Consider the following 23,520-nt stretch of genomic DNA (forward strand, 5'->3'; position numbering starts at 1 on the left):
GCGGGCCCCGCCGCGCCCGCCCCGGCACCGCGGGCCAAGCAGGGCCGGCAGCGGCGGCTCCGGGGAAAACGTCTTTATTTACAGTCTCGGCTGGGTGCGAAGAGCCGGCGCCGGGGCAGCACTCGCGGCCTCCCGGAGCTGGAGCCCCCGGCAGGGAGGCACAACAGGGCTGAGTCCGCGGCTCCGTGACACCTAATATCAGGATGGCACCCAGGCCGACAAGGCAGAGCCGGGTGCACTGGTCTCCCCCGGGTTACAAGTCCCTCTCTTCCTTTGGTACCCACAGGCACAGCAGGTTGAAACCCCGGAGTGGGCGGCCCCGGCGGCTGGGGCTGAGTGTCTACAACTCATCAGCTGGGCTGTGGGTGAGCGGAGCCTTCTCCTGGACGCCCTCCTCCAAGGCCTCCCCTGTGTCCAGGAGGCTGGCAGCTCCCACGCTCTCATCCTTCTGGTCCTTTTTCTTCTTCTTCCCACTCTTTTTTTTGCTCTGCTTCTCTCCCACGCTTGCCAAGTCACCCTTCTTGCCAGTCCACTTCTCTGCCAGGCAGCCTGAGGAAGAGAGGGGCAGAGTGGGCTCTGAGGGAGAGGCAGGGTTCCCTGTGCCCTGACAAGGCTCCCCTGCCCTTCCTAGCACTCCTGCACAGCCCCTGGCAGCAGCCAGGACTTACTTGTGTCCTTTCCTTTTAGCACATGGTTGGCGCAGAGAAACTGGGAGAGATCCTCCATCTGGTGATGCCTGTACCAGTCCTCGATCACATCTTCATACTCCTCCACCAGCACGTCGCACTAGGCAGAGAGGAGAGCCCAGCTCCAGACACGTGCTGGTGCAGCAGGACCAGGGCCAGGGCAGCAGGTCCTGCCAACACCCCGCTTCCAGCAGCACACCCCCAGACTCTCTCTCCCCTTCTACTCTGGCCCACCAGGTCACAGAATCTACTGAGGGCCAATCCCATTGGTCTGGGTACCTGCTTTTTGAGGTCAGCCACCTCAGCGGAGGTCTCGTTCCACAGCTCGTAGGGGATGTCCATCACCACCTTGACGCCCTTGTGCACCAGGTTGTGCAGGGTCTCGAACGTCTCCGACATGCCCTGAAGGAGCAGCGCTGCCTGGTCAGGTGGTGCTCCTCCTGCCAGGCTCCCGCTCTCCCCTCCCAGTATCAGGCCATACAACCCTGCCCAGCAATGCAGGAATGTGCAAGCCAGAGAAAGTCAGGCCCCTGGGGCATCAGCATTACCAGGAGGGAGTTCAAGTGGCAACAAGTCCAAACAAACATAGTTCTGCAAACATGGTTCCAAAACCAACAGGAAGACAGCCTCTGGTTCCATCCCCACAGGCGAGGGCAGAAGCCTGCCCACCGCCACCAAGGACAGCACCCCATACCTGACTTGGAGGGCAGCAGGGCCTCTCATGCCGGGCACTGGCAGGGGATCCAGAGGATGGGAAGAATGAACGTGGTTTGTCACCTTGGCAGTGTGGGATGGACAAGGGACATTTGGGAGCAGGGAACCGGAGGACAACCCTCACCTTCGCGAATCTGTTACTGCCGCTCCTCTCTTTGTGCAGGTTGTAATCCAACAGCCGCTTGCAGATGTTCTCCGTCACCTCGATTAACCGTATGTCCCTGCATGAAGATAAGGGCTCAGGCTTAGCATGGCCCCCCAGGAACGGCCTCCCAAAGCCCCCAGCTCTGCAGACCACAGGCAGCGACAGCAGCAGGAGACCCCCGTCCCACTCCCACTTACGACTGCGTGTACTTGACGGCAGAGCCCTTCCCGTCCAGGAAGCCGTACTTGGTGTCAATCACCTCCTTGGTCTTGCCAGTCTCCTCAAAAGCGGATTTCAGCTCCACAGCCACGTACTTGCACACTGCAGGGAGGAGAGCACAGGCAAGTTAGGGGGTGTCACTGTTCTGAACGTGGGCAGTGGGACAGAGCAGCTGGGACAGCAGCAGGAACTAGCGCCAGGAGCCAGGCACGCCAAACGCACCTTGGCCGTTCAAAGAAATAACCAGGAATGGCTTGACTGCTTCCACTGGACAACTCCTGAAGCAGGAACACCCAAAGCAAAGCTTCAGTGTAAGCCGCTACAGCACAGCTGGGAAGTCAGGCAGGACCAGTTCTGCCTGCAGGTTTCCCCCTGAAGCTTCTACCTCCGCGACACAAGCTGCTCTCTTCCTCTTGGAAGAGGACAGGATCTTTTGCAACACATGTCCCAGCATGGGTCACAGTTTCTCCTCGTGACCACAGAACATCCCACCTGGTAATGGTCCCCTCAGTGCTCTGGGGACTGTGCTGGGGACCAAGCAGCTGGCAGGGCCCAGTGGACAAGGTGTAGCTATGGACTGTGCCACTGCCACAGAGGCCATGAGCTCCAGCAACACTGCTGCAGAGAGAGCACAGCACCAACAGCTTTAGGACACAGTGCAGGGTTTTGTTTATAAAACTAAAAAATGAGCTTTATTTCTTCTGTAAAAAGAGTTCAACAGAGCTATAGAAAAAAGGAGCAGGAGAAATATCTCAGGCGTTTACAACTGGAAATGTGGAGGGGTCAAAAGCAGGCACTCTGTCAGACGGATGGAAGCCAGGCATGGTGTGGCCCTTGCTTCCCCAAAACTAGGGTTGCAGGAGGCTGGATAAAGTTTTATCCTCTGCTGTGGGCTCCTGTTCGTCAGGAGCACCTCTTCTTCAAGCCCCACTTTAGGAGAAGGGCCAAGCCCCAGCAGGAGCAGTCTGGTGGCAGCAGTGAGACATTGTGTTTTGTCCTGGGCAATGATGTGAGCAGAGGGTCGTGCCACAGGCAGGAGGAGAACAAGGTGGCTTCTCCAGAGCTCCCATGCATGTATTGAGAAGCCCTGTGTGCACCTCCTGCACAATCTTTTCTCTGCTGGCACCAGGGGCTGGAGGTATCTGCAGCCATTTCTCAGGGGAGATGAGCGTTCCTTCCTGCAGCCCCTCTGGACTCAGGCCTTGAAGATGTCCCTTTCCACAGCATACCTGCTGCACTGTGCCCACACATGCCAGGCATGCTCACTGCTGGGTCCAGTTATCCAGGTGCTGCCCGCAGCTATTGCTGCACGCTGACACAGGTTCCAAGCCTGGGCAGGAAGAGGAGCAGAGTGTGGTCAGTGCTCGCTCTGATGCTTCTCTGAGGATGCAGATGTCACGGCAGAGCTCAGACATCAGTGTCTCCAGAGCTGCTTCCCCGGAGAAAGCTTTGTAAAGAGGTCCATATTTCTTTATTTTCTCTTTGCTGTCCAGCTCCACATGTCCCTGCACAGCAAAGGCAGAGGAAGCCGCAGCAAACAGCAAATGTCCGTCAAAACCTGCCCCGGATTGCCTGTGAACCAAGGAACTGCTAAGGAAGGAAGCATCGCGGGGACGAACTGTAAGCAGCAGAGACGAGCAGACCCAGCTACGAACCGGGGACACCGGTGCCCGCGGGCAGGAGGCGGGCAGAGGGGCAGCCCTCAGTGGCGCAGCCCCGCACCCCCGGCCCGAGCAGACAGCGGGCGACGGCCGATCCCCCCGGCTCCCCGCGGCCCCGCTTACCCTCGCACTTGCTGGGCAGCCGCACCCAGTCCGAGTCGTCGCCCCTCGCCAGCGCCGCCGCCATCAGCATCACCAGCAGCGCTGCCCCCGCCGCCGCCGCCATGGCTCCGCTTCCGGGGCGCGCTCCCGCCGCGCCCCGCCCGGTAACCATGGCGACCGAGCCGCGCCGGCCAATCCCGGCGGCGCGCGTGGCCCTCGCGACCAATCCCTGCCCGCCAATCCCGGCGGCGCGCGCCCCGCCGGGCGGTCCCGCCGAGCGCCCACGTGGCCCCGGTGCGAACGGCCGCCCCCCCCCGGCCCCTCCCTGCCCGGGAATTCTGGGAACCTTCCCACCGGGGCACCCTGGGGTCCCTTCCCGTCCTCCGGATAATTCCGGGGCCCTGCCACCCACAGGAACATGGCAGCCCCTCTCTCTTGTCTCCCCAGTAAAGGATTCCCACCCTGCACCCCCCCCAAACGACACTGGGTCTCTCCCTCCCTCCTGCATTTGGGGGTTCCGTCTCCAGTCTCCAGAGTATTTTGGGTGCCTTTCACACCCCTAGGCCGAAACTAGGGGACTTACCCCTCAGGGTGGGCATCTGCCAAGCCCTCAGCTCTGGGCGAGGAGGATGGAGGTGAGGAGGGCATCTGAGAGCACGACCTTCAGCAGCACCACCCGAACAGCCGTGAGCAGAGCTGCCAAGGCATGGTCCGGGAGCACTGCAATGGAAGGGTGGGGTGACGCCTGCCACAGAAACCCCGCTGCCCCCACATCCTCTCTAGTCCTGCCATAGGTCCAGGTTCTGGGGGATTTGGGAGCTTTATATGTCCCAGAGTCACCTCATGTCACACTCATGCTGTCCCTGAGGGCAGGCTGGCTCTGACCCACCTTCCCCATTCTTACCACCAAATCCCTTGACACTCTGAGAAAAGCCATCCCAAACCAGCCCCCAGTCGCAGTCAAGCCCCTGGCAGGAGCTCAGCAGGGTTTTCTCCCTGGTAACTGACATTCCCACCACAGGAGGGCTGGAGACTCACCGGCTGTGCTGCAAGGACACAGCTCTGCCACCTCCTCGTTGCCTGTGGGATGAAAGAGCAGCTGGGGAAACGCTGGCAGCCCAACACCAGGTGTGCGGCAGGGCTGGCCACAAACCCCTTCCTGTGCCTGCCAATCAAGGCAGCAACGTTGGCCCACAGGGCCTCACACCTGCTCCCTGCTCCCAGAGACCCTGCCACCCTCTCCTTGGGGGCCACCAGGGCACCCACCAGGTTGGGCAGCAATGGGCAAGGCAGGCAGGAGGGTTGGCAGCAGGGTCATACCCGTGATGCGGATGGGGCTGGAGCTGTGGGATGGGGAGGTCCTGTTGGCCCCGACGTGGCAGGCGAGCTCTCCCTCGGCCAAGGGGTCGTTGGAAAGGAGGGAGACAGAGCAGACGGTGCCACCATCCTCCTGAGAGGCCCCGTAGGCAAAGGACGGCAGGACACTGCCATTCCCGCTGGAGATCCAGACAGCATGGCCGGAGCTGGGGGCCAGGTCGCTCACCACACAGACCACCAGCTGCCGGCGCTGCCCGGCCACCACCATGCTCAGCGGTGGGGCCAGGGTGGGCAGCGGCACAGCTGCCCTGCCAACTGGGGGAGACAGGGTTTAGGAGCACTGCACCCCTCACACATCCCACCCAGCACGGCCGCCAACCCCGTGGTGCTCATTCTTCACACACAGGCTGGATGGCATCCGGCCTGTCAGCCCCGGGGCTGTGCTGGGGCTACTTGCTGGGTACTCACGGGGCAGCAGCGGGAGCAGAGCGGCAGCCAGCAGCACCCGGGGCACCTCCATGGCGGCTCGGGCCGTGGGGCTGCCGAGGGCTCAGCCCCCAGTGGCGGCACCCGCTGCGCCTCCCCCCGCCAGGGCTGCGGGATCGGGGCTGGCTCCCCCGCCGCTGTAGTACCGCCCTTCCCCCCCCACCCGCCGGTGGTACGGCCCGCCCCGCCCCGCCGCTCCTTCCCGACCACGCCATGGAGCGGGTCCCGGTCCCGGCCCCGGCCCCGGAGCCGCCGCCCGCCGCCTCCTTGGCCGAGGTGCTGCGGATGGTGCGGAGCGGGAGGGAGCCGCCGGGCGTGCGGCGCCCCCGTGCCTCGCCCACGGGGGACACCCCCACCGCCTCCCGCCTGCCGCCGCCCGCCAAGCCCTGGGAGCGCCGCCCTGGCCCCGCCGGGCCCTGAGCACTCCCCCGACCCCAGCGCGGCGCTGACGGCAGGTGATGTAGAAATGTACCAAAGAACTCAACAGCTCTGCCCCGCGGCGGCCGGGGGGGCGGAGGAGAGTGAAGGGTGCGTGGGACAGGGCTGGCTGGAGCCGGGCAGTGCACTGAGGGGGGCACGATGAGCTCCCACACCACGGTGCCCACGCTGCAGGAGCGCAAGTCAGGGTTGGAGCCAGGTTGGAAAGGCCTCTGCTTTCTTCTTCTTTAGCCAGAGACAAGCAATCAAACAAACAAAAAAAAAACACCCAACCCCAGCACGGTGGTGCTACACCAAGATAGATGCTGGGCTTGGCCACACCAAACACTCCCAGGAGAAGACTGACAGGGCAACCATGGTTACTTGTGGTCAAGGCTGTGGCTTCATGCAGCAGAACTTAGTGCCTTCTTCCCCATGGGTTAAGGCACATGTATGACAATAAAGCAAAACAAAACATGTCCAATCACTTTAACACATAGACATTGTTAAGGCATAGGTTTTTGAAAGATTTTTCTTCAAAAAACAAAAATATATCTTTTTTTTTGTCATTTTCAGCATCCACTTCATGCTGTTTTATGACCTCTTCCTCTCTGCAGCTTCAGCCAGCACTCAAGAACAAAGATACCCCGCCACTCTCAACCCAGGAGCCTAGTGGGAGCAGCAATATCGCTTGATTTCCATATACCACTTTTTGGTAGCTAGTGAGCCTTTAGGAAATGCAAATTAACTTCAACAGAGCCATGTTTCCTCTGCATACAGCTTGGCGACCACCCCATCTCAATACAATCATCAAATTAAACTTGCAAAACTTTGAAGAACCTGAGAATTGACTAAACACTTGAAACTCTCAGGGGCAAGGGCAGGATGACACATACCTCCTCCAAGCAGCAGCACTGCTGTGCTGGGGACAAAGCTATTCCACCTTGAGCTTTGTTTTTATGTTCATGGCTGCCAGCTCCGCCACAAAGTAACGGAAGACATGGGGCACAGGGACAACCTCAATGGAGTCCACCTCACTGCAGACTGAGCAGGAGTACCTCCTGCTGCTTGCCACAGAGGAGTTGGGCAGTTTCTCCAGCACAGGAGATGTCATGCTGCCACAGCTTGTGCACACGTAGGCTATGGAGCCATCGGAGCAGTTGAACAGGCGGTCTTGCAGCAGGAACGATGTGCCATGAGCCAGCAGAGCATCCCGCTCCATCTCACCAAAGCGAATCCCACCTTCCACGTTCCTCCCCTTGACGGGCTGGTTGGTGACAGCATCTCGGGGCCCTGTCGTTCTCACCTGGAACTTGTCCGAGACCATGTGGCGCAGGCGCTGATAGTACACCACTCCCACAAAGATCTCTGCCTCCAGCTCCAGGCCGCTGATGCCGCTGTACATCTTTTCTGTCCCAAAGAAGTTATAACCTGCGCTCACTAAAGTCTCACCGAAGTATTTCAAGGCAGACTTCTTCTCTGTGAAGGTGAAGGGAGTGGCATCATAGGAGACACCATGCAGTGCTGCCGACTTCCCCGCCATGCTCTCAATCAACATTCCAATGGTCATACGGGAGGGAAAGCCATGAGGGTTGAAGAGGATGTCTGGAACCATCCCATTCTCTGTGAATGGCATATCCTCAACTGGCCAGAGCTGGCTCAGGATGCCTTTCTGTCCGTGGCGGCTGGCAAATTTGTCTCCAACAGTTGGATTTCGGGGAACCCTCACAGTGATGCAAGCCTTCTTGAATTTCCCAGTGCCACGGTCATTACTGCATAATCTGACGTTGTCTACAATGCCAACTTCCTTATTCCTGTGTAGGTGGAAAAACAATCACAGCGAAAGTGTCAGGCATGTCAATGATTTTTAGCTAGGAAAGGAAAATTAAGCAAAAAACCTAAACCACTTTATAGTTCTTATAAAATGCCTTGGGATAGCTGGGAAACACGACCATTCTTCAAAGTACTATTCAGTGGCAAAGGTAATCAGACCGTGTAAGAATTTGGACAAATCCCATTCAGCTACAACTTTCAGGTCAGCATGCCACCCATGATTTGAAATAAAGATCATTTAAATCTGGTTCATCTGTATCACACTTTGTATCTGAGAAACCAGTGTCATTTCCTTTGTGTTAAGGCACCAGTCCCTCTCCCTACTCCCAATAAACCGACACCATATTGACGGGAGACCAAAATAAAGAACTGGGTTCAGTTCTTTAGCAGAGACAAAAGTTCAGATCAGAAAGGGAAGGCAAAGTGTGAGCTTTGCCAATAAGTGCCTTGTTCAGGGGTGTGTTCCTTCTCCAGATGAACCCTCAACCTCATATTCCACGTGCTAGGTGTCTGCTGCAGGCTTAATTGTTGTTATAGAGCTTTCAGCCCGAACTCTCCACTTATTTTGGAGACAACAGCTAAAGAATATATTTTGTCCCAATATAAGACAAGACTAATTTTCTCCTCTGAAGTCCTAATGTGTTTGTGGAAGGCCTGTACCCAAGTTTAGTTCCTGTTTCAAAGATATTATTTTGTTGTGTCCACATGCAACCAGGACAGGATATCACCAAAAAAAAAAAAAAAAGAAAAGAAAACTGTGCTGCAAGTTTCCAAAACACAGCCCCATACTAGCCACTGTGAAGAAAATTAACTCTACCCCAGCCAAAATCAGCACAATTAGCCTCTTCCAAGCTTGTTCAAACTTTTGAAGTCAAAGGTTCTGTCCTCCCAAGCCCACTCCTATGGTCTAGCAGCATAAGAGGCACTTAGGACAGTAAAGGGAACTCCCCCTTAAGGGCTCTAAGCCATTGGGGCAAATTGGGAGCAGGAGCCAAGACTGAAAGCTGGGAACCTCATCTCTCTGTAGAAACCTGAATAATTACCTCATCGGGACTGAGAATGAACAAAAGCTGAATGTTTCAGAGCTCTCTGGATAAGGAATCTGAACTAAGGCCAGGCTAGCATGAGAGTGCTGGGGAGCTGCACCGTGGGGTAGGAGAACAGGACAAGGCTGAGCTTACACACCTCCACATGATAATGTGCCGAGTCTCCTAGTCCTGCTCTACGACCAGATTGACTAATTCTGTGAGTCCACAGCAGACTCCCCAGCGCAGCCAGGGCAGCATCTGTTACAGAGTAATAAACAATGGCCTTCCCAGTAATGCCAGTTACTCTGTTACCCAAGTGCTTCTCAAACTAATTTGCCTTCACAATGTGAGTAATTACACAGCACTATCCCCACTCTGTCAGTGCTATAGAGGGACACATGGACGGCCTGAAGTTGTACAGACAATTGAGAGTGCAGGATGCATTTAAAAACATTAGGTTTTGTCAGTGTTTTTGCTTTCCTTTCTGGAAAGAATTAAAAGGATCTTAATGAAAGCCCCAGGATGTTTCTTTCTTTCAACTGAAGTTCAAAAACCTTACAAAATTTATCCCCAAAATATTCCAGGGGGAGGGAGGAGTGTAGTTGACATATTTTAATATTCTGCAGAATCTGCAATGTTAATAAAAATGCTCTTTGTACTCCTAATCCTATAACAACTTTCTTGCAAGGTTTTCTAGCAAGCCTCTGGGATTAGGCACTTCATTTTGTTTTTTTTTGTTTGGTGTTCCTTTGGGTTTTTCTAGACAGAACATCTTATACAATTGACGAAAAGCAAGTAGGTGGCGTGGGCAGAGGAGCGATCCTTGGGAGACAGCAAAACACTTCTGCAAGCGCTTTCCTTTTACCCGCCTCAGATACTCCTCTCGGGACAAGTCAGCTCTGCAGCGCATATTGGCTTAGAGAACAGATGTGATACGTGCGTAGGAGGTGCCTACAGCACAAACTTCATGGTCTCTGTCAAGACATGGACACCAGGAGAAAAGGGAACACCTGGAAGAAAAGGGGCAACTGCTCTCATCATCTGGTGAGCAGAGCCAGGACAGACGAGCCGTACTTACGGATAGTACACTGTAAAGGTCTCCCCTGTGTTGAGGTTCATGAAGCTGTAGAATGGGTCTCCAGGCTGTAGAATAGACCCAACAAAAGGCAGTCCATCAGCATCCAGCTTCTCCATAACGTTTGGATCACCAGGCCTGATGCCAAATACTAAATTATCGCCTGCCCTGCTGGCTTTAAGGGAAAGGTCAATGCTCTCCATCTTGATAACACTTCCAAAAGCAAACCCTCTCTGCCAGGAAGATTTATTCACAATCTAAAGAGAAGAAACAAAGGCTTGTTAAAGACTTGCTAGTAACTTCAAAAAAGAAAGCATTTATAAGGTAAGCATCAGATCATTACGGAACACTGAATTCCTAAACAAAGCCTCCCAGCAAGTCACCGCTCTAAAAGGCTTAAGCCTCCAGTAACCCCAGTATTTTTCAATGCTGGAAGCCCACTGCCTTGCACAAGGGAGCTCTGCTCTAATCCCAGTACCTCCAGCATTACCTGCTGTAACAACACTTAACCAGTGTGCTCCTGAATCTGCCCAAAAAGTGTGAGGGCTACCAAAAACAGAAAGCAAGGTCTTCTCAGCTAGATTACCATCCTTCTTCCCAGTTCCCCCCCATCAAATTCTTTCACAGAACAGCAGGATTTTTCCTTTTGGTAGCTTACCATTGCATCTTCCATGTCATAGCCGCTGTAGGAGATGACAGCTACGATTGAGTTGGTGCCGACTGGGTAGCTGTCCATACCGTAATAGTCATACATGCTGGGCCGCACCAGAGGGCTCTGGGGGGTGTGAAGGTGGTACAGCTTGTTATCCGAGCGATCCTTGTAGTTATAAACTGGAAACCCCATGGTTTGCTTTCCTAGAAGGAAGGGAGGAAAGAAGGAGGAAAGAAACTTGTATTTATTCAAGATCAATTCAAAATTAATGTACGTTTCATCCTCCATGTATCTTGTTAGGAAAAAAGGTGGAAATACTTAAACTTCAGAGGGATTATCAATCTTCAACCCCTTGGAATTTAGTAACTGCCCAAAGCCCAGCTATAAATTTTCTATGAACCACAATACCCACTTCCTTTCATATCATTTTATAAGGCCTATTTTTAATTTTGTTTTCTTTTTTGCAGTTTCAAATCCCCATTATGGTTGGTGTGGTGGTTTTGGGTTTGCTTAGCTGGGGATATTTTTTTGTTTGTGTTTGTTTTGGTTTGTTTTTTTGAGGGGTGTGTCTGTATCTTCTCCCCGGGGTTTCCCATAGTGAGGCACATGTTACATATTTCCAGGCCAAAAAGCATTTGCTCCTGCAGTATAAATATACCAGTGAGGAAAGAGTTTTAAACGTAGTCACACATTGGTACTTTCAGGAAAGTATGAGAAAGTGGTCCTGTTTTAAGGACATCTTTCTGATAATACTGTTAGAAATTCAATATACTAGAAGTGTTAATGAGGTAAATGAGACCTGCTCTCCTCAACTCCCTACCAACACACTTCCTCTTAGCCTTATTTTTTAATAAGCCTCTTGCAAATCAGCTGATTGAAACTCCACTACATACCCTACCCCAACTTCCTTCAGACAACCAATTAAATTCATTTAAGTCTTTGTCAAGTAGTTTTCAGAAAAACCTCACTCTGTTGCCACAGTGCTGTGTTACTCCCTTGCAACAGATGCCCAGCAAATGTCCTCTCAACAGCTGTGGTGTCACAACAAGGAAACCTCACCCTAAGTACTGCAGAGCACCTACTGCAGGTACCAGTCAGAAGCAGGTCACCCATCAGCTGTGGGGACGGGAGGACTGTTGGCAGCACAGCTGTCAGACACATCACCAAACAGCTGCTGCAGCGCTCTTCGCTTCTCCACACAATCAACAACATCAAAGAAAACGTTTAAGAAAAATAGTCTAAGAACAAACTCAACTAATAGTTTAAGAAAAACGACACAAAACTTACTAAAGGCTTAAGGAAGGCAATATGAGTGCAACAACTTAGGACTACAGACTGGAAGGCAACTAAGATGACGACCTTCATTTGCTTTGCTATGAAAAAAATGGCTGTTCATCAACCTTAATGCTGAAAAAATGTCTGGGAAGAGCTGTTATTTAGGTACGTGGGAAGGCACACTGAAATAGACATGTGAGAGGGTTTTTTCCACCCTCTTCCTTGCCCAGGGACTTGTGGCAATGCGTACAACAGCACTTACCCATCTGGCACTGGTACATGTTTCGTGGACTTTGGTTGTGATCGGAGAAGGGAATGAGGTTGGCCACCACGCTCAAAATGCTGTGAGGGAAGAGTTCCTGATGAGTGGTCACTCCAGGCACCACCTCTGACTCCTGCGAGGCCACATTCATGAAGATCTGCAACCATTGAATTGGACAATGCTTGTTCACTTCCTTCTTTTAAAGGGAAGGAAGCAAAACAAAGCTATCTCCAGTGGCTTTTTATCCATTTCATTTTTAGCTGTCATTTTTAGGTTGTCATCTGCACCTTAGTGTATTAGCAGGCAAGAAAAATGAGACAGCTATTAAACTGCTGATCACCAATCACACAACCAGATGCAAGGAAAGAAAGACTGGAAATACAAAACTGCAGTAACTTGTCCTCCTTTCTGTCTCCCATACTAGTTGTTCCAAATGGGCAAGCTTCCCAGCAATCCCCTGTGTGGCTGTCCATGGCAATTTGGAGAATGCAATGTAACACAAGGTGACACAGTACACACAAGACAGCAACCCTTCACCTCTAAAGCTTCACAAAGTCAATACTGATAGCAGATTGCAAGATCTCAAAAAGATCTCTACAGTCCATCTAAGACATTTAACAAAAACCAATTAGCAGGAGGTGAGAAAAACCCTTTTGCCACCTATTCCAGCCCTTCAACACAAGCTCCTTATGCCCCATCCTCAGCTCCTTTTGCAAATATTTTCCAAACCCATTTTTGATGCCAGAAAGCTCTGTAACATGGAAATATGCAAACCTGACCTGTTCCAGAGTACCAATCCATTCGTTCTTTCCATAGAACAGGTTTCTGACAGGCCGCACCATCCGGCAAGGGGTAGTAAAAATGAACAATCCAGGATACAGACTGGGTTTTCCTGTCACTGGGATAAGGACCACTTCTGCCCGTCCAGGAAATCTTTTCTCTTGTGTTATCTGTGCAAAGAAATACCAATTTGGAAACAAACCAACACTGACTTAGTTAAACTGCATTCAACACGTTACACAATAAAATGTCAATCACAGGTGTAGCCACTAATAAAAAACAAGAAAAAAATATTAAAAATACTTCAAAAAAAATCTCTACCAAGAAAAGGACAGAATATGTCTATCTTTTTTTTCCAAGAAAAATGCTTTGTTTTAAAAATTATGACTTCATAAACCAACAGATGAAACATATGGATATAGAAAAGGAAAATAGAATAGCCCGTCCCAATATTAATATACAGCCAAATATAACTTATTGTGTCAGGTTAATAAAAACAAATAAATACATGCAAGACTAAAAAGTTCCAAATGGATCTATTTTTGATCACTGCATATCGAGGATGTTTATCTAAGAAACATTTAAAGCAAGAACAACCTTGAAACGGCGGAGGGTTTCTGCAATCTCAGGAGCCAAGTCCCCCTCTACCCAGCCCACCACAGAGCCATCCAACACAACTCTGTAGCACTCTGCATAAGGCTTGCTTGGAGTTTCATCAATGGGGGTGACACCTGTGAGAAGGGGAGGTTGATAGAAGGAACAGCCAAAAGAGCAAACAAAACACAGAAGTTATTTCAGCACCAAGTCTCAATCCGTGCCAAAAAAGCTGAGAAAAAATTCAGGACAAAGAGTATTTATTGGAAAATACAAAACATTCACAGCTAAGAATGCCATTCCCCTCTCCATTTTTCTGACTGAAATAAGGATTCCCACTATTGTGGCAATCACAAGTGTGCTGCAGTTCAATTCAAGTCACCAGCAGCATTACAAAGCTACTGCTTAGTCCAGTTTCTTAGACCTTGTAGTGTGCAATTCCTTGTGCTTCAATGAAGATCTTCGCTCTACAGCACAGTTTAGAGACATTTATGTTGAACTTTACACTCTCCAAAAGGCTGACAGGGCTACCACTAAGCAGAAGCATGGTAAGTACAGGTTCAGTTTGATTTCACCTTCTTAACAGTGTACTGTGATGCTATGTGGAGAACCTTTCCCAGATACAGGTTTGCAGGGCAGTGAGATAAAAAGTAAGACTGCTTCTTTAAACGATCAAGCCAGTACAACATACCTAAGGAACATAACAAACGTGGAATGTCTGCCACGGGCACCATCTCTGTCACTATTTCACACACAGCTGTCATGTGGTTCATCAGACCACAGGGTTCTCCATCTGGGGTGTCCACAGGGCACAGGAACCCCCAGGATTCGGGCAGCAGCTTGCGCACAGTTGTAGTTCTCATCTGGGCAAACGCTGCCCCTCTGTGTATGCAGCGGAAGTGGGAAAGGTAGCGGATGAAATTCAGCTTGTCCCCCACCACACAGAGACCACTGTCCTGTAACATGCCCAGGCCTTGGGAACAAAGTTGAGATACATGTCAGGATGTCATCCAGCTTTAACAAATGCAATATGATATTATAAGGCAGTTTCTTATTTTTCACTGACAAGCCCTAAAGATGCTCACTGTGGATCCTACCAAGAGGCACACGTGCACGTGCAACTCAGTGACCCATAAGAGACCTAAAGACTTTAAATTCCACGCTATTGCTTAAAATCCAGTTCCTTTCACAAACACATAAAGTAATTCCCAGTGAAGCGACCAGGAATTTGCATTTGGTACATTTTACCAAAATTCTGCAGCCTTTTAATCTAATACCATTTTCTAGTGGCACTCTATTACAACAGTACAACCTTGTCATACTAGACACTTTAGGGAAGCATCAGATAAATTTGAAATATACTAATGAAGCAGTTTCTTTCCATTTAAACTCACATGACTAATAGGGCAGTTCTGGTTAACAAACGTCCCTTCTTTGTCTTACATTGCACCTTCTAAGTTAGAAGACATAACCTTTGGGAAAACAAATCAAAATACAGTTCCTGTATTGGACAATGCTAAATTTAGTTTCAACTATTTATCCGGATAGAGTCTTTGCTTTAATAACTAACCTCTTTTTATACCATGCACAATGCCTATGCCTGTGGAGAAATCCTACTTTTTCCTCAACTGTATCTTTCCTCAAACCCCTTCCACTAATTCAGATGCAGTGTCTGCCTACAAGCAGTTAAGAGCTCAGTTTTATGTTGTTCCTCATTCTGTCAAATAGGAAAAAAGAAAAAAGGCTTCCCAAGCCTGCATGTTACCGGTTTTAGATCGCAGATTGCCAGTTGCAAGAAGATATTCAAATGGCTTGGCGAAGTCTGGTGCCAGGCTGAATGCCTTCACCAAGCTGTCTGTGTTTAGGCTGATATCTGCCTTTTCCGCTCTTTTCTCCAAAACAAACTTAACAGATTGCAACCAGGTTTCAAGCCTCTCCTGTAGTTTAAAAGGGAGAGATTTAAATTTAAAACAGGAAAATAAAGGCTCATATTAGAACTTGATCCTCAACTGCACATGCTACAGAAGTCCTCTGAAATCAGAATGGACAACTTTTAAGGAACCGACAGTTTTCCAGCCTTATTTCCCACACTGACTTCATTAAAACGCTGATGGTATCATGTCAACACAGAACTGCAAGGAAAACACCCACCCAACAGCTTAGTAATCACTTCCATCCAGACTGGTGATGAGTCTGGCAAATGCAGCACAATAACACAACTCCATAAAGCACAAAAAAAATCTGAAGCAGAAACTGTACATGTAATCTGACCACAATAATAACTTTGCTAAATACAGTGACAAAGCAAAATAATCTTTAGATACTCAAACTCAAAAGCCATGGGAATAGGATATTTAAATGTTGCTGAGACAATGAGAGATAGTGGACTGTATTTCTATTTTATCCGTAATTTAATCACTGCTGTGATTGTAGATAGCAAAGAAATCGGGAAAAATACATGAGACACCCATCAGTGCTTTGAATTCTTAGTGAAAGCCACTGTATACACTGTACATGGTATAACTTGGACTACTTAGGATCTCTGAATTCAAAAAAGGGGCTGTTAACTCACTCTCCTGCTGATCTGATGGGGCCAGGCAAGAAAGCAACTTTTTCTAGTTCCTGGTGGTTGTTCCATATAGCACTAAAATGCTTCCCCAAACTCACTTTCAAACCGCTCAAGTAGTAGAGAGGTTTTAACAGTCTTTCAACAAAACAATGCTACAGAAAATTTGGGCTAAAGGGGAGAAGAAAGATTAGTACAGATATCTAATAACTCACTGAAGTATCTTTAGTTGGGGATGAGAACTAGTATTACACAATGAACTTTATGGGATTATCAAGCTTCTGAATAGGACTAATTTCCTCACTGCATCCTGAAGTGAAGTATCCCTAGAAATACTCTGAATTCATATTGAATTGGAATAAGTATGTATAGTAATTGTATAGGAATAAGTTAATGGTGTAAGTCAGAAGCATGCTATCAACTTTCTGATCCATAAAAGAATTTAAAGATGTGAGAGCAATGATAACATCACGAATCACCACTTTGAAAGGTGGGAGAGGCAGTGGCTGGTTATTTTCTTGCAAATTTGCCGTGTGGAAAAGCAGCAATGCTACAGGGTAGATCTTAACCACTCCCGCATCAACAGATACAACATAAGAATGCTGTTTCAAAACACTCTTGAAACACCAGAAGGATTGCTATTCCTCCTTCCTCAGACCCTGTATAGGGCACTTTCATTTGCCCTGGAATGCTATGAAGCTCTTTACTACAGGTTTTGTACAGGATTTTCTTCAGCATATTTAGTACCCTATACTGAGACAGCCAAGCCTTCCTCATCTACGCTGCCTGATAACAATACATCCAGAACTGTCTCATCCTTCACACCATATCCAGTCTCCCTGCTCTTCAGCCTGGCTCCTGCACTTCTCCTGACCCCATGATCACTGTGGGGTCTGGACTGGATGGCCACTACATTCACAGGCTTAAATGCCTTAAGACCTTACCTTTAAGAACATAAGGAAAAGCTGTCCTGGGGTAAGCACCTCTTGATTCATGAGACTGTCTGGATTATCCTCCATGCATTCCCCTTTGGCAAAAGCATACAGCTTCCGGGTCATCATACAGAGCAGGTAGAACTTTTCAGTTCTGTTTGTCAGGTGGATGCAGATACACTTGCTGAAGGAAGAGAAAGAAGGAGGACAACTAACACCATCTCTTCGTGCTAGCTGTTCTTCAAGTTTCTCCTAAATAATCACAAACTAAGTTTTTTGGATAAAAAGCCAACAAGGCACAAGCTTCTGCATTTGCCCTTTGTGAAATGAAAATTCCAATTAATGATAATAATAATAATAATAATAATAACCCAGAAACTGAGCAGAAAAATTATCAACTTGTCCTTTTAAGGGTCTAATTTTGTCAAGGATATACCTTAAAAGAAGCTGAACCTTGTGAAGGATTGATTTTACAAGCTCTCATGTTAGATATCCTTATAAGCACCCACTTTATGTTAAGAGCTCTTTGATGTGGGGCCATCCAACAGATGAGGTTTGTGTTGTTTTACAGTAGCTATGACACCAATCATACACACACGAACATCCACATCATGCACCCCACCCCAAACCTGAGCTGGAAACTAGTAGTAAACTACTAATTATTTCTGTTAACACTATCAGTGTCCTGCCACAGAAAGTCCAAATCTCCACTGCTATCAACCCCACACGTGGGGGCTGAGTAACACTCTAGCACAAATAAAAAAAGGAGATCCACACCTAATTCCCAATAAAGCAGGTCAAATGCTTTCCAAGACACTTGAGATCACTTGCTCTCCAAAACACAAGTGCAACAGCCTTCCATCAGCACTTGTTAAGATTCTTTTTTTGGCTTTTCACTTCTGATTGAAATTGCCCTTGAGCAAAGCCTTCACAACTTCACTGCAAAGCAAGACAAAACTCTGAAGGCAGGTTCTACCCAGGTGAGTTACAGTTCTGTCTTATTACACATAGGGTACAACCCAATTAATGGTTTCACTATTCCTCCTCTTCCATCTCCTCAGCTGAGGCAAATAAGATGTACAGACCATATCAGAGAAAAAAAAACCTCTCACAGGAAAAAACCAAAACCCAAACAAATCACCCACTAGAATATTTACTTTTTTAGAAGTACTCAAGGACTTGGGCATCCCAAATGATCCTTTTCGTGTGCTAAAAACACTCACAAAGAGCAAACATCTACTTTACCAGAAAAATACTTAGTTGAACACTTGTCACAGTGAGAGTCTCAAAGACAATTCTTCCATTGCTTTCTAACTTATCTCATGGAAGAAGCAAGATTTTAAAGCATCTATTTTATACCATTTTAAAAGATAAAAATTATTCATATTTGAGAGTGATTGGGCGAAACTGGTAACAATCTGCAGTATTTCTGTTCAATATACGGAGCCTCAAGCAGTCACAGACCTAGTTTTTACCTTCTCTTCCTCAATCTTTATGTTTTTCATCACTTACGCCTAAATAACAACACCCTCTCCTAAAACCATTTTGGGAATACTTATGCCAGTCCACTAAAATACATAATTCTGAACACAACAAATACAGATCCATCCTAATATCTTGGAATCCCATCAAAAACTGGCCACTGGTTATTGTTATAAATGCATGTGAAAAACCAAAATAAAGGGTGATGTAACATGGCAGAGCACTCTTACGTCTGCCTATAAATTCAATACAATGACACTGCCTCACACACTCCTACATGCATACATACACACCTCAAAATGAAATCTGCAGCCTGTTCATTGCTGTACCACTCAGGAAGGTTGAGTTTTATTCTGAAGCTCTTTCCCAGGTACTCAAGGACATTTTGCTGTGTCAAACATCCCGCATCCATCACCGCTCTCATCATCTCAGTAACGCAGTTCACGTAAAAAGTGTCACCTTCCTTTCCTTTGACCAGCTCTTCAAAAATCTGGTAGTCTGGAAAATTAACTAATGCCTGAAAGACAGAAGATCAGAAAAATAAGGTCACAGCATCTGTCTATAGAATATAGATGAAGAACTAAGGCACCCCATAATTTAGGGTTTCAGTCCTCTGGAAATGCCCTTCCACAATGCAAACTGAAAAATGCTGTGGAGCTGAGGTGCTTAGAGCGTAATGCAGGGGATATTCATACCCTGATAATGATCACAAGTACTCCCAATACAAGGAGTGGTTATTTAAGGAAAAAAAGTAAAACCTCCAAACTTGCACACTCCAAATTAAAGGTCCTCTCTTGTTTAGGTAATATCTTTACAGAATAAGCTCACTTAGAAACATGACTTTAACTCACCTTTGCCTAAAGCCACTATTTATTCTCATGCAAACCAAAAGGCAATTTAGCCTTTTAATGAAGGCTGTTAGAACAAATCCACTTAAGTTTCAGGACCTCATTCACATACTAAAGCTCACATTTAAATCCAACATTCTTGTTTTTATAATGGTTTCCTACTTGTTCTTAGATATTAGGGTTAAGTAAATAAGCTGTTTCACCAACGACTTCTGTATTTACTGACAAATGTGCCTCATCTTTAAGTACTGTTACATTACAGACATAGACTCAGTCTGGACTGCTGTTCTCCAATCAGAACATGAAGGAGGACTGAAAATACTTAAAATGGAATTAGCTTCTTCTCATTACTTAAAATAAAAATGCTTTGCAGAACTTCTGTATTTATTCAATATAGAAAGCACAAGCATTCAGTGCTTACCTTCAGAGCAAATCCCAAGGGGAGGAAGAACAACTCTTTCTGAAAAATGAAATTCATCATGACACAGCCGTTTTCCAAGTAGTGAAGGTTCATATTTATTGCAGTGTGCTCATCCTTAACACAGTGCATCACTACTCCTGCAAAAATAACAAGGCCAACGTGAGCTGCACAAAACTGGCTGCATCACTGTAACGTGTCTGAGCAGGTGTGAGACAATTCATGAGGGAAACTTTGGTACTTGATGGCTGAGACAAAGTAGATCTACACAAGGTAGATCACTCCAGCATCAGTGTGACATTTCAAATAAACACACCAGCTCAATTCAGTTCTCAGCAGAGCAGGGAGATGTTTCAGAACAGTCAGCACACTTGCTCAGAGGCTTGGAAGATGCACGAAGTTTTTAAAGAAAAGAAAGACCCAAGCCTCAACTATTCTGTCTGTAACCTTTGGCTGTAATATAAAGCAACACACAAGTACTCTTCCTTATCGCACTCTGGGTCAAGTTTTCACATCTCTGTGCTTGGGTGGCAGTGCTGAAGCAGCGTTTCCTGGTCCTGTCCCATGCCACTCACTGCAGGACAAAGAAAAATAAACCAAAAAGGACCATTTAATCTAGCACTGCCTTGAAACAAACAAGCGTGGAACTACAATGTATGTTCAAACACCATGGTCCAGTCAAATCAGCAGCTGGTAACACCCAAGTTTAAAATCATATCTAAAATTTTCTGCCTTAATTCTAAACTTAATTTTAAATTGGTTTTGCTGAGTATACATACCAAAGGTAGGCGACAGCCAAGAACCTACTTACTCTGCTTCATGTAAATTAAATGTGCCATCCCAAAATACGGATAGACAAAATCAATGAAACAAGTTCAGTGGTTTACACTGACTTGTACTGAAGACAGGGTTTTAGCTGCACCTTCCATGTAACAAAAGGTGACACACACTGCAAGCCCTGGAACATAATCTCCTCACTCTGCACAGGCAGCTCAAACAGCTCCCACAGGGCAAGCACCTGCCTCGTGCTTGTACTGTTTGCCCCTTACTTTTATGTGTAGTAAAAATATAAACATTATATAAGAGCTACAACAAAACAAACTACCAAAATTCAGCTACAGATGGTGACTCTTGTTTGTCCTCAAGTACTTATTACCAGGATGCTGCAGGAAACTGTTCAGCTTACCATATTCTGTGAAACCAGGGCCTCTGTTTTTCCATTTGTGTCTTGTCATTGCAAGAGGGAAATTTCGCCTGGGCATAATCAGCATCCTAATAACTTTTTCTAAGCCATTTATTATAAAGTAGCCTCCCATTTCCTGGCAGGAGAGGAAAAAATATTTTAATGTCCTTAGAAACTCAGAACTGGTATTTTAAGTAAAAGAAAAAAATGCCTGTATTATACCGTAAAAACAAACATTTCATGTTTTAACTAGGAAACACATAGCAAGACATGTCTCAGCACTGCTTCTGGAAAGGCTGCACTCCTTACTAGTGACTTATGGAGTCTAAATGTAGCACAGAGTGCAAGGAAAGGGATGCATGTTACACAATTTAGAGGAAGAAAAACATCGCAAAAACCTTTGTGGTCAACTGAACATCTCTGAAGGGCTAACATTAACTTTTTAAAACAAACGTTCTGAAGTTCTCATGTTGAGTTTATAAACCAGAGGGATTTTCAGAGGAAAACATCTCTACCTGGTCTCCTACAAGCTTATTTTTCTGATTTTTTTTTTTGGTACTTTGATCACTCCTTTTGTGAGTGCAAAATGGAGCACTAATAATTACGGACAGCTGACATGCTACTGGGGAGACGAGGAAAAAGCTGCAGAAGACAACTGGGAATGCAAATGCCTCTTTCAATGCCTGTTCTCCAAATCTTGTTGGAGAGGGCCTTCCTCACAGAGGCCCCATCACAGCACCCTCAGTTGCTGGGTAGCAGTTGAGAGGTATCAGCATAGCACAGATCCCTGTATTCAACGACAGTCATGACTGCAGATTTTACAAGCTGCCTCATGGAACCACCATAATCAAGGTTCCTACAGAGAAAACACCAAGTCAAACCTGAAACAAAATATAAATGCTAAAGCCCTGTAAAGAGAAGTTGGCCTGACAAACTGCTCAGATGAAATACAGATTCTCCTGATCCACAAAATCCCCATTACCTCTTCCTCCTCATGGTGCTGCATGAGCTCTTGTGGAGAAAGACTGTAGAGGTTGCACAATTTGGACTTCACCATGATTGGAATATACCCTAAGGGCTGTTTGATAGTCCCTTGTGGCATGCCGTTTACTGACCAGCTGATGTCAGCCTAAAACGACACAACGTGAACAGTAAGCAAATAAGGTTGCCCTTTTAATATTTTCTGCTATATTAACTGTATATTTCATATAACCACAGGTTTCTACCACAGTTGAACAGACTTCTATCACTGTAAAATGGTAGTAATAATAAAAAGCAGAACTAGTAGATACATGTATAAAGATTACACTCTGGAAAACAGTCATCATGGGTTTACAGAAGAAAATCATACAAGTCTAGAGATAGGTAAAGAAGCTGCTAGGTGAGTGAACAAAGTTGGTATTGTCTACTTTGCCTTTCAGACCCTTCAACACAGCATCATGGACGATCATTCTGGGATGACACGGGTCTCCATCCAAGGACTTCCGAACTGACAGGCTGCTTGCAAGGTAAATTTGACAACATCGTGGAGAACTTGGCTAAAGTGACGTGGGCTAAGGGCAGTGGGGCCAGGACCCCGACAAGCTTTGCGCGCGTGCAAGTTTGTGTGGTGAGCCCGCACAACAACACCCCCACATAGCATCAACACCCCGGACCCCACGCGGGGGGCAGCGCTCTCTGAAACCCCCCTGAGACCAGTGAACAGGGAAGGGGCCTTGAACTACAGCGCAAGGCTCGGCCAGCTCCGCCTTCAGGGGCGTGAGGCCGCCCCGCCGGACGGGGACACGCGTGCTCGGCCGGCTGCGCTCCCCGCGTGTGCCGGACGCGCGGGCGGGACCGGGACACGGGTGTGCAGGGCGGGGCGGGGCTGGGACCAGGACCCGCGTGTGCGGGGCGAGCGGGCGGTGGGGCGCGGGCACTCACGGTGATCCTGCCGCGGTAGGTGCTGCGGAGCCCGCGGCACTCGGCGGGGTACACCCTCCTCTCCAGGCAGACCGTCCCGGCCGGCACGGCGGGGGGTGCGATGGACACCCCGACCAGCGTCAGCGACACCCGGCTGTCCTTCAGCGCGAACTCCACCGGGGGCACGTCCTGCAACGGCACCGGGTCAGCGCGGCGGGGGGCAGGGGAGGGCGCGGACCAGCCGCCCCCCCCGCCGCCCCACGAACCTGCACGGCGCGGTACACGCCCTCGCTGACGGCGTAGTTGAAGGACTCGATGTGGGCCGCGGTGAGGTCGCGCCGAGCCCTGCCGCGCCCCCGCGGCCGCAGCCGGTGCGGGTCCTGCGCGGGTCCCGCCATCGCCGCCTCACGGGACCCCCCGCCTCGAGCCGCCTCGTGCGGGGATCGCGCCGCCCCCTGCCCGCAGCGCGCGTGCGCACAGGCGCGCGGGCCCCGCCCCGCCAGCTCCGCTTCCCGGGCGGCGCGCGTCCGATCCAGCGGCGCTATCCCGGGAATGTCCCTGTGCCCGAGCCCGCCCTCAGCCACCCCACCTGGCTCTCCAGCAGCCACGCTCCCCGCCCCAGCAGGCGCTCCCGGTACCCGCTCGCCAGCCACCTGCATTCGTGTCCCCCCGCCGCCCAGACGCGCGCGCCCCGGGGCACGAAAGCTCTGACACCCCGTCACCCCCATGGCTGTCTGCCCCCTCCGCACACCCCAACCACCCCCGCAGCTCCCACCCGTGCTGGGACAGACCTGCAGGTGAGGCCAGCTCTGTCATGCCGCACTGCTGTCTCACCTTTTGTCACCCCGAGATGAGGGGTGGGCCATCTCCCGGGAAACAACCACATGCACCCACAGGGCATGACTCTCCAGGGACCCGCTGCCCCCAAGGAAACACGGCAGCC

General features: G+C 48.9%; 3 protein-coding genes across 5 annotated transcripts; all 3 read right to left on the reverse strand.

Moving 5' to 3' along the window:
• Positions 1–58: 58 nt before the first annotated feature.
• Positions 59–3,685, reverse strand: CNPY3 (canopy FGF signaling regulator 3). 2 transcript variants are annotated; one of them, XM_050315235.1, is made up of 6 exons: positions 3,549–3,685; positions 1,743–1,866; positions 1,525–1,621; positions 966–1,088; positions 669–786; positions 59–549 (listed from the first exon to the last, which is right to left on the reverse strand). In XM_050315235.1, the coding sequence occupies exons 1-6, from the start codon at positions 3,649–3,651 to the stop codon at positions 341–343; spliced, it is 774 nt and encodes a 257-aa protein (XP_050171192.1). In that variant the 5' UTR covers positions 3,652–3,685; the 3' UTR covers positions 59–340. The 2 variants fall into 2 exon arrangements, with proteins under 2 accessions (XP_050171192.1, XP_050171193.1); XM_050315236.1 differs by lacking the exon at positions 3,549–3,685 and adding an exon at positions 2,994–3,168.
• On the reverse strand, positions 3,200–5,405 carry PTCRA (pre T cell antigen receptor alpha). 2 transcript variants are annotated; one of them, XM_050315238.1, is made up of 5 exons: positions 5,313–5,405; positions 4,848–5,159; positions 4,566–4,607; positions 4,111–4,247; positions 3,200–3,336 (listed from the first exon to the last, which is right to left on the reverse strand). In XM_050315238.1, the coding sequence occupies exons 1-4, from the start codon at positions 5,362–5,364 to the stop codon at positions 4,138–4,140; spliced, it is 516 nt and encodes a 171-aa protein (XP_050171195.1). In that variant the 5' UTR covers positions 5,365–5,405; the 3' UTR covers positions 3,200–3,336; positions 4,111–4,137. The 2 variants fall into 2 exon arrangements, with proteins under 2 accessions (XP_050171195.1, XP_050171196.1); XM_050315239.1 differs by lacking the exon at positions 4,566–4,607.
• Positions 5,406–6,681: 1,276 nt separating this feature from the next.
• POLR1B (RNA polymerase I subunit B) lies at positions 6,682–22,984 on the reverse strand. Its single transcript, XM_050315219.1, has 15 exons — positions 22,844–22,984; positions 22,599–22,766; positions 21,658–21,804; positions 20,679–20,811; positions 19,496–19,632; positions 18,520–18,743; positions 16,757–16,928; positions 15,012–15,183; positions 13,938–14,219; positions 13,250–13,383; positions 12,652–12,822; positions 11,873–12,029; positions 10,342–10,538; positions 9,687–9,940; positions 6,682–7,561 (listed from the first exon to the last, which is right to left on the reverse strand). The coding sequence occupies exons 1-15, from the start codon at positions 22,973–22,975 to the stop codon at positions 6,682–6,684; spliced, it is 3,360 nt and encodes a 1,119-aa protein (XP_050171176.1). The 5' UTR covers positions 22,976–22,984.
• Positions 22,985–23,520: the final 536 nt, after the last annotated feature.

The sequence above is a fragment of the Myiozetetes cayanensis genome, unplaced genomic scaffold, assembly GCF_022539395.1.
Source record: "Myiozetetes cayanensis isolate MyiCay16 unplaced genomic scaffold, myiCay2020 scf2-11, whole genome shotgun sequence".
NCBI lineage: Eukaryota > Metazoa > Chordata > Aves > Passeriformes > Tyrannidae > Myiozetetes > Myiozetetes cayanensis.